Source organism: Peromyscus eremicus, chromosome 3, assembly GCF_949786415.1.
Source record: "Peromyscus eremicus chromosome 3, PerEre_H2_v1, whole genome shotgun sequence".
In the NCBI taxonomy this organism is placed as follows: Eukaryota; Metazoa; Chordata; class Mammalia; order Rodentia; family Cricetidae; genus Peromyscus; species Peromyscus eremicus.
In genome coordinates this window covers 58,704,315-58,714,920 of record NC_081418.1, presented here as the reverse complement: position 1 = coordinate 58,714,920, position 10,606 = coordinate 58,704,315, and the positions used below count along the sequence as shown (strand labels likewise).

General features: G+C 53.7%; 1 protein-coding gene across 1 annotated transcript; it reads right to left on the bottom strand.

Annotated features, from left to right (window-relative positions):
• Positions 1–498: 498 nt before the first annotated feature.
• Positions 499–3,584, bottom strand: Atp6v0e2 (ATPase H+ transporting V0 subunit e2). Its single transcript, XM_059256618.1, has 4 exons — positions 3,362–3,584; positions 1,826–1,873; positions 1,128–1,255; positions 499–688 (listed from the first exon to the last, which is right to left on the bottom strand). Exons 1-3 carry the CDS (start codon positions 3,463–3,465, stop codon positions 1,162–1,164), a joined length of 246 nt encoding a protein of 81 aa, XP_059112601.1. The 5' UTR covers positions 3,466–3,584; the 3' UTR covers positions 499–688; positions 1,128–1,161.
• Between the last annotated feature and the right edge of the window lie 7,022 nt (positions 3,585–10,606).

The following is a 10,606-nucleotide window of genomic DNA, read 5'->3' as shown; positions in this document are numbered from 1 at the left end:
AGAGGGAGAGCAAAGTGACTAGAACATTCCAAAGACACACTGCCTTCCTCCCGTGCTGAGTGACTTCACTGCTACAGAAGACTAAACATGAAAGTTTCTCTCTTGACCCAAAGCACAGTGCGGGGTGTGTGTGTGTGTGTGTGTGTGTGTGTGTGTGTGTGTGTTTGGTGTGACTGTTTCTTTAGGACATCAACATCTCCAGTGTTGTCACATCTACAAGTGTTTGAAACTTTAAGAATAATCCACACCAAGCTGGAGAAGGCCTGTGACCCTGACCCAATATTTCACAAGGTGGAGGCAGAGTTGAAAAGCTTGGCCTGGGCCATATGTCCCTTCTCCATGAAGACCCATGTCCTTTCTGGGACTGGGTTGAGTCCTGGCATCTGCTCTCAGGATGAAAACAGACCCCCCAGCAAGTTCAGACCCTTCCCCAGGATCTGCTTGAGAGAGAGAAAACTGCCTTAAAGGGGATTTAAGCACAGGTTGGCTCCTGCTGTGGCCAGACTGAGCACAGGGCTTTCCCAAATGAGTCCCCCTAACGGCTGGGAAGCTGAAACCAGGATGGCTCTGAGGGTGAGGATCCCACAGCGCTGGCATGGAGAACACAGGAGGGTTGACTGATGGGTGGGGCCGGTGGGAATGCAGGGTCTCCAGGGACATCAAGGCTGGGCCATCCACAGCAGGGTACCTGAAAAGCACATCACATTAAGCGTCATCAACTAGACATCCCTTCACCTCCCCTCTGCTTGGAAAGCTCCCTCAGCCAACTCCTTCCCCTGCCTAGACCAGTTGACCCTCACCCACCTCTGTCCAAGCTGGTCTCTTACTACCCATGGCCAGCCTCACCTTACCATGACCAGCTTACAGATGGGTCTCACCCACACCCTGTCCCCACCTGTGGTCTGGCAGGCTACAGCTGAGGCTATGTGTTTGAGCCTCAGGAAGAAGCTTACTGAAGACAGGAACTCGGGACCCCAGTCTCCATCTTTGCGGCTAGCATGGCCTTTATTTCCCTTGCTAAACAAACTAATTCCTGAGTCCAGAGGAAGCCCCTGTGATGGTCCTGGTCCCCTCCCTCCCCACCACAGGCCCCTCAGTGCACCCTCAAGTGAGTCTCCCCTCAGTACCTGGGGCCAGAAGCCAGCTGATCACTCTCAGTGGTCACTCCCACAGGAAGCGCACATACCAGATGGTCTCATTCTTCAGTTGTGGACCAAACAGGGGGTTCAGCTGAGCCAAGATGGCGATGAGCCAGCTGTGAAGGACAGCAGAGTGAGGGGACCCATCCCACACACCAAGGGAGAACTCGGCTACTCTCTCTTCCAAAGAGCATGCAGCTAATCTAGACTGTGTCCTGGCTGGCACAGGGATTGGGCTTAGGATCTGTGGGTTTTGATGTGAGTTGATTTGATTTTCTGTAAGTATATAAGGTCCCTGAGCTCAGGCTGGACCCAGGGTGAGGGTTCCTTAGGGGCCTTAGGGAGCCACCCTGCATTGCCACACACACCTCTGCTGCCCCCTAGTGGTTCTACACTGGCTTTAGTCCAATCACCCGGGCGTTCCTTGGCAATACGATGATGCCCTGATTTCTATGTGACTTGCTGAGTCTAGAGTGGAGCACCAAAGTTGTGCTTAAACAACCAATCCGATCTGGACGATTCTGATGCCCAGATAGGAGCGGACACTACTGAGCTGGCCCAACTCATGTATCTTACAGCTCAGCTGGGGGCAACACAAAGCTCATGCAACCATCACCTGGGAGGCAGAACCAGACCCAGCACTGGTGACGGCCACAGCCCCAGCTCCGGGGGAAGGCGGTACTCACAAGAGGTAACAGCAGACAGCAGTGGCCACCAGCATGGTGATGATCACCCTGCAACAGCAGAAAGGGAAAGGCAGCCTTGGCACACAGGGCCGGAGAAAGAGCTCCCCGTGTTCGCCGGTGCCACCTGGACAGGAGGCTGAGGTCCGTTCCGAGTAAGAACTCCAAGACAAAGCATAAGAACATCAAAGGGCGTCCACATCCAAGGTATGTCGTAAATCTCCTCTCCCTGTCTCTTCTCCATCAGCAAACACTTCTCCGTCTTCACGCTGGAGAAGGCTTTGCCCAAGCTCCATTTGTGGCAGCCCACCATAGGATGGCCTCAAAGTTCATCACACACACACACACACACACACACACACACACACACACACACACACAAGATGGGGTAGGAAGCAAGGAGGCAGAGCCAATGTTAACAGGGGCCGGGCTGTTGTAAAGAAAACCAGGGCTTTGTGCCCACTCAGAGAAGACCAAAGACAGAGGCTCCAACACAGCTGGAGATGTGTTAGATGAGAAGGAACTCACCAAGACTTTCAGGAGAGACGACCCTGGAGTGGCTACAGAGGAAAGAGCCCAGTTAAAATCTTTTTTAAAAGACTTATTTTCATTTTTACATATATATGTATACACACACACACACGTGTGTGTGTGTGTGTGTGTGTGTGTGTGTGTGTGTGTGTGAACTTGTGTGTCCAAAGGCCAGAGAGGACCTCAGATCTCCTGGAGCTGTAGGTAAAACAGTTGTGAGTCGCCCAATGTGAGCACCAAACTTTGGTCCTCTGGAAGAGGAGGGTCTCTCCAGCTGCCTTCAGATGTGCAGGAATAAAGGCAACACCCATCTACGGCTCCAGCTAAACCTTAGGCTAAACCTAATCCAAGGCAGAGAGCCCAAGCACTTCAGGGTGGTGCTGAAGAGATTAGTACTCCATCTTCCTTTAACAATAGTGACCACTCGTGGCTGTGCACTGGACAGTCAGTGCTGAGACAACGCACAGGCGGCAAAGTGTGAGGGCTTCATGACTGAGAGGGCCAACAGGAGGAGGGACTGGTAAACGGTGCAGAAATCTGCTAGGAACCTTCCAAAAATGAAGGAAGCTAAAATCATCCCGTACACACAACGTGCCCAGGACGATGTTTAGGGCAACCCTCACAACAGCCTTACAAAGCAGGTATTGCCATCATCCTTCTCTTGCTAGATGAGGAAACTGAGGCCTGGCATTTGCCCAAAGTCACACAGCTGGCAACGATGGCGCATCAGTGCCCATGGGTGGCCTTTACCGACTGCAGGGTGTGTGTATGGGAGAGGTGTGCATTTAATCACATTCAAACGTCCCTGACTTCTGAATCTACCCTTTCACCAGGCCCTCCTGCCTGTTTGCTGGCAGCTGCGGCCCAGGTGCAGATCTGGAAGAAGTCACAGAGAGGCGTTCCGGTCATGAGCTGAAGGGTAGCAAGCGAGAGCCCCAAGGTGAAGAGGCGAGCCTAGCCAGGGGACGGGGGAGGGTCGGCAGGGAATCGAGGCCTTGGCTTTCTTACCCGCGATTGGGTCCTTTGGGCACGAACCAGGGCCCTGCGATGCCGATGAGGCCCCAGAACGTGGTGAAGATGATGACTGGGAGGGCAAAGGAGTGTGCTGTCATGGCTGGGTGCGCGATGCTCAGGTGGGATGCTCGGTCGAACGGCGGACTCTCTAAGCAGGTGCACGTCCTGGAAGAGGGCGGTGAGCATGCGCAACGGGATCCAAGTGGCTCAGGCCCTGGACCAAGCGATTCTGCGCTCGCGCATCTCTGAACCCCGCCCGCTGGGAACGCAGCCTGAACACCAGCTGTCACTCAGGGCCAAGGGCGGGGTTTCTTAGGAGTCCTTTCCTTGATTGGCTGAGTAGGGTTTGCTCCGGTCGCAGGTGATTCCAGGCTTGGGTTTGCACTTTCCTTTCTTATTCCCACCAGGACATGGTGGGTCACAAGTTGTGCTCTGCCTGCCCAGGTGTCTGGGCTGCCCAGGACAGGGGGACAGGGTAGGAGGAGACCCGAGCCGGAGCGGGGGACTGCGCGGGGACTACAGGGACTTCGATTATGGGAGTTCATGTAGCTGGGAGTCCACAGACTTGGCCTCCCATCTCTCACCCACTACTACCACGTTGCCCTCGGTGGCAAGCTCGTGGGAAGCATCTAGCAGCTTAAACTCAACAGTTTCTCCCGCAGGACAGGAAGGGTCTTCCTTGGACTTTTTGGTCCCATATCTCCCTCTTTTGTGGAGAGCCATGGGATCTGTTGATCTCCACCCTCTGTAGAGATCCTTTCTATAGAGAACAGTGGCCCCAGGAGACAGTCTTGGCGGCAGATCCTGCCCCTTGCAGCTGACCAGGGCTGCATACATCCCCGGAAGCTAGTGGTTGCACAGCATGGGAAATGGGGCACCCACACCCACACACGCACACGCGCACACACTGGATGCAGACGGGAAGTGCCTGTCCTCGTACTTGCCTCTGCCAGTGATGTGCTCCTGGCTATCTAGAGCGGGGACAGGTCACATCCACTTTCCCCTAATTAAGACTGTTTTATTCATCTTGTCAAACTTCATGCAAGTTGGAGGTGAAGAGAGGGTGGTATTCAAAGATCTCAGGCGCAAATAAGCTAGTTGAGGTGTCACGTGATAAAATACTACAGCTCAGACTTGTTTAAAAGCCTTCCTGCCCAGGGTGATGGCACATGCCTGTAACCGCAGGAAAGTGAGGGTTTTGGGTGACACTGGCTGTACTGGGTACCTTGCTGTGATTCCCGTGGAGTCGTCCTCTGACCTCCCCACATGCACCATGGAGTGTGTGCCTCATTCAAACACAGACATCATACACACAAAAATAAAGATTTTTTTTTTAATGTTTCCAAATCCTCCCTGGGAAGCGACAGGAAACCAAGCCTCAGTGCCATAGACTTGTCACAACACCTCTTTGTAGATATAGGTGGTGGGAGTGGGGGTGGGCAACAATTTGGGGTGTCTGTCTTTTTAGCAAGGCCTTGTGATACTCAAAACGTGCTCCTCAGCCAAGGCTTGGGAGCTGGGAAACATAGTGAGTGGGAGGAAGAGGGGGAGGGCAGTGGTCTGCTGCTTTCTTCTTCTCTTTCTTGCTCCCCAGCAGGGATATGAAAACCTGGACCAGAGCAAGTGTCTTTTTCACTAACTGAGCCTATCCCCCCCCACCCCACCCCCCGCCCACCTACCAAACCCCAAATGCGCAGAAGTCTCTGGAAATGGAGAAGTGTGACACTGTTTTATTCAGCTTCTGGCATGCCTGATGTTGCCCTACAATAAACTCCGTCCCTTGTTGCAAAGGCCTTGGGCATCCCTGGAGCCCTCTTAACTTTCCCTACTGATTGATGTCAGCCCCGTACCTTTCAATTGGGGCCATGAGTCAGGCTTCAGGATTGATGCAGATCGTGTGCACACGCGAGTTTAAGTCAAGCTTGGCTGTTTCCTCAGCGGTGCATGCTACTGCAAAGCAGGGGTGCTCTACAGATTTGATAGAGAAGATAAGCTCTGAGTGAAGGACTCAGACTGAGCTGGAGCCTGCCCTCAGTGACGTGAACGTTGCACCCCCAGAACTCCTGTGCAAGCTCCCTGCTCCACTGAAGCCTGTGGATGCCCAGCCTCTGATCAGGCCACTGACAGACTATTCTCCCTCTATGTGGGAGTTCAGGGGATCTGTGGAACACAGCAAGACTCCAGGCTCTCAAGGCCAGCCACTCCTGAAGGGCCACCATCCAGGTGGGAGCTGGAGGGGGAGTCATCACAGCAAGCATCTATGGAGCAGGTGTGCTGCAGCTGGGGACGGAGCTCCCATTTCAGTGGAGCCATCGCCAAGCCCTGAACACGCAGCCTGTCTTCTGTAAAGTTCACTGCTGCCTTCCTGGTTGTCTGTGTGAAGAAGGAGGAGGAAGGCTTATCTTACTGTAAGTTCAGACAGGAAATATATTGTGGAAGGCCTTTCAGGAATATTCCAGGACAGGGTGGCCCAGGCAGGTGTTTAGTCTTGCTCACAGAACTAGACAGCCAAGAGCCAACACTCTGGTGCTACTCTGTCCATCCATCTTCACAAGGGTCTCTGTGACACTTTTTCACGGATATGCCTCCTGAACTTTCTGCAGCAAGTCCCCAAGCTGTGATCTAGTCGTTGTTGCTACAGGGAGAGATTAAAGTGGCGGCAGGAACACAGACTCCCTGAGCAAGGTCACCTCCTACAGAGCAGTGAATTTTCTCATCACTGTGACAAAAGAAACTTGAGGAAGGAAGGGTTCATTTTGGCTCACATCTCACCATGGTGGGGAAGACAGTGGCAGGAGCATGGGCAGCTGGTGACTGCGTCCACAGGCAGCTGGTCACTGCATCCACAGGCAGCTGGTCACTGCGTCCACAGGCAGCTGGTCACTGCGTCCACAGGCAGCTGGTCACTGCGTCCACAGGCAGCTGGTCACTGCGTCCACTGGCAGCTGGTCACTGCGTCCACAGGCAGCTGGTCACTGCATCCATAGGCATCTGGTCACTGCATCCATAGGCATCTGGGCATCTGGTCACTGCATCCACAGGCAGCTGGTCACTGCATCCACAGGCAGCTGGTCACTGCATCCACTGGCAGCTGGTCACTGCATCCACAGGCAGCTGGTCACTGCATCCACTGGCAGCTGGTCACTGCATCCACAGGCAGCTGGTCACTGCGTCCACAGGCAGCTGGTCACTGCATCCATAGGTAGCTGATCACTGCATCCATAGGCAGGAAGCAGAGAGATGAATGCTGGTGCTCAGCTTGCTTTTTGTTTAATTCAGTTTGGGGTCCCAGCCCACGGAATGGTGCTACCCATATTAAAGTTGGGTCTTCCACCTCAATTAACCCAATATAGACATGCCCACATATAGAGCTTTGTTTCCTAGGTGACTGTAGACCAAGTGGACAGAATTATGTACCACACTCTGCAATACAGTGCAATGACAGCAGGAAGCATCAGCCCACTGCCCCCAGGACTTCGGTGGTTTGCTTTGTTTTGTCGATTTTAATTTTTAAAAACTTGTATTAATCACACATACAGTAGTCTGCCTGCACGCCAGAAGAGGGCACCAGATCTCATTATAGATGGTAGTGAGCCACCAGGTGGTTGCTGGGAATTGAACTCAGGACCTCAGAGAACAGCCAGTGCTTTTCATCTCTAGGCCATCTCTCCAGCCCTAACTTTGGTGTTCTTAGCCCCACGGGTCTGTTAGTCAGGATGCTGAGTCACACTTAGCCCCAGCTGTGTGCCATCTTCAGGATGCCACCGCTGCCCAGAGGTCTTGCTGTGACTATAGGATGAAGAAGATGCTGAGAGAAAGTTTCTGTTTTGCCATGGTTATTAGATTACAGCTGCATGTCCTCTCACGGAGCTTGATAGCCAGAGAAGAGTCTAGATAATCAGAGAGCCAACTGATATCCCTAATGATTCTGTGGGTTGAAAAATCCCAAGGCCAAACTTGACCCTGGGTTCTTTAGGTCATGAGAAAAGCTGGCCAGCCTGAGCCACTGTGATAAGAACTTCAAGAGCTACACAGACATGGCCACTGTGACACATCCCAGGAGAGAGGATCTTATGTGTTTCTTCTGTGTGGCAGAGGCCTTCCATCTAATCCAAGGGGACCTCTGAAAGCACAGGAGGACCCTACAAATGCAGTGTGTGCATCCCTAAAACACGGGCAGTAGCTCCTCTCCAGCTAGCCCCATGGAGCCTGGGTGTGGACTAGGACCACAAGAAACACTAGCAAACTACTACTGGGAGGTCTTTGTGCCCCCAAATGTGGCCCGCATTCTACCTGTGGCAGATGCCTAGTCCCCATGCAGAGCTACGAACCACAGAGATCTTCTGCTGTAGTATTTCTCGTGTTTTTTGAGAGTCTACACAGCCCAAGCTGGCTGTGAGTTCTCTCTTGCCTCACTCAGCCTTCCATGTCTGTGATTACAGGTCTGTGTCATCGTGCCTGGCTCTTTCTGCCATACTAGGGGCAGATGAAGGGCTCCAGTCAGATGCATGTCTGCACAGGGGCCTCTGGGAGCTGTCTTGTCTGTGGAAAAAGGCTAAAACATGAGTCATGTCAGACATCCGTTCTTAGCGCAGAGGTGAACGTACCTTTGGGTGCTGAGGGTGGTAAGAGTTATGGACAGAGGCAGCATTCAAACTGCCGAGTGAAAGGCCCAGCAGTGGTACTGTCACAGGAAAGCCTTCTGGGTCTGAGGATTGTGTTGACCCATGGGAAGACTCACACTGAAGAGGCTCTGCCCTGAAGTCCCCAGCAACAGGGGCTATGACACTTGGAAGGCACAATGTAGCAGGGTAGCTGCACCTTGGGTTCCCCTCACACTTGGAGAAGGCCCCCAGGTCTCAGCTCATCCCCTCACCTTCCAGCACGTTCCTTGCTGGCTGGCAGGTGCTGCCTTCCCTGGGAGCTTTCCTGCTAAGACAATGCGAGGCTCATGCCAGCGGAGACTGCCCATGGCAGCCTGTCTCTAGGCTACACCCTCCCACCTCCATGGAAGGCCAGGGAGGAGTCTCCAGCACCGCTGTGGGCTACCTCTCCTAACTTGCAGCTGCAGAGCTCTAGACCAGAAACTGCCACCCAGCCTGTGGCTTCCCGTGGCTCTCTAGTACCACTGAAAACCACACACATGCAGACACGCTATGACTGAGTCTCCTGGCCAGAGATTCGCTAGTATCCAGCCTCTGTGCCACTTTGCTCCATCCTGCCAGGAGGGCTAGTGGAGGACTCCTGACCACCCGCAGAGCTGCAGAGGGCATCCTGAAACGGTTCTTTGGGAACTCTGTTGGGTGGTGTCAGGGCTTTGGCATTGCTGTGAAATGGTGATTTTCCCGTGAAAGCCAGGCTTTTGGATGAAAGCCCCCTGATAGCTCTGATGTGCTGATCAACAGTGAGCATGGAACACTTGATTCTAACCCAGGGTGCGCTGCCCTCTCAGCTCCGTCTTCTCATACTCACGGGTAGAACCTCTCAGCTCACTCAGGATTCAGAGGAAGGAAATACAAAGACAGCAAACAAGTCAAAGTCTGCTTTATTCAAATAATAAAAGTTAAGACTTGAACACGGTTTTTTAACCTAATTTGCACATCCTTGAAAGCAGGAGCCCAGAGCATCCCAGACCGGTCATCCTTGTTCCTGGCTACAGAGATGCCAATTCGAGGGAACCTGTGACCGCCACAGTCCTGACCACACTTAGCACTCTAGGGACTTGCCCTTTGTGGTCCAAGGTCTGGAGGCTGCTGCACTCTACTGTGTTCAGCCGGCCAGGGGCTGAGCTTCCTTACTCCCCGAGTCTCTGTGGCTACTGACATCACAAAGTGCTGAGTACAATGCTGGCTACTTGGAATAGCAGTCCCAGTGGGCACCAGCTATCGGGTGGGGGGGGGGGGTGAGTGCCGAGAAACACAGGAGATGCTGTCCAGAGAACAGGCAGGAGCCAGAGGCACAGATCTCTATGAGTTCAAGGCCAGCCTCATCTACATAGAGACAGACAGACAGCTAGGGTGGGCTGGGGTGCCAAGCATGTGAAAAGGCAAGAGAGGAGGGGGAGGCCAGGGCTCAGGTCGAAGGGGCAGTGCCTCCTCTTCCTCACCATGCCCTTTGACTTGTTTTCCCCTGAGGCAAAACCAGGATGCTCCCAGGGAAATGCAGCCATCCCTAAGAGCAACACAGGACCAGCCTGAGCACAAAGGCTGCAAAGTGAGCACATCCACCTTGAGGACTACACAAGGATATTGCTTCTTTGTCTTGAGCCGGCAAAGCGGCACTGGGGTTACCTTCTCTGGTCAAGACCTTGAGTAAGGCAAACACCTAACAGTCTGCTCTCTGCGTGACGGCCACCCAGTGCTGCTGGGGAGACTTAGCCTAGAAACACCCTGCTCCAAGGAGCCCCCTTTTCTATCTGAAGAAAACACCAGGTGACCTCAGGGTGCTGGTGTGAAGAGGACAGGGTGCTTCTCCACCTGATAGCCCCCTCAGCTCCCCAAACCTCATTCCAGAAACCATGCCTACATTACTCGCAGGACGGCTGTCTTGCTGAGGGGATTGTTTGTTTGTTTGATAGGGTTTCTCTGTGTAACAGTTCTGGATGTTCCTAGAACTTGCTTTGTAGACCAGGCTGGCCTCGAAACCACTGAGATCCGCCTACCTCTGCCTCCCAAGTGCTGGAATTAAAGGTGTGCGCCACCACTGCCCTGTGCTGAGGGGATTTTTAAAGGAAAGATGCTATGGAAAAGGTGAGCCATGTGGATGGAGACCTATACCTCAATCCTGACCTGGCAAATCCCTGGACTCTGAAAAGACTTGGCCTGGGCCATCTCCTAGACCTGGAGCCAAAGGCCTGCCTGCCCCCTTCCCCCAAACCCCCAGGCTGGATGGGAGATTTTCTTGAGTGGAAAACCGTACACCGCACACCCAGGCTAAGTGCTGAGGCTGGGAGCCATGGGGTCTGCACAGTGCCGAGGCACCTGGGTGCAGCATTGCTGGGGTGTTCAGCTCCTGGGTGCAGCATTGCTGGGGTGTTCAGCACCTGGGTGCAGCATTGCTGGGGTGTTCAGCACCTGGGTGCAGCATTGCTGGGGTGTTCAGCTCCTGGGTGCAGCATTGCTGGGGTGTTCAGCTCCTGGGTGCAGCATTGCTGGGGTGTTCAGCTCCTGGGTGCAGCATTGCTGGGGTGTTGGGCTCCTGCTGGAAGGAGTGGGCGGTGGCATGGTCAGAGGCTCTGTG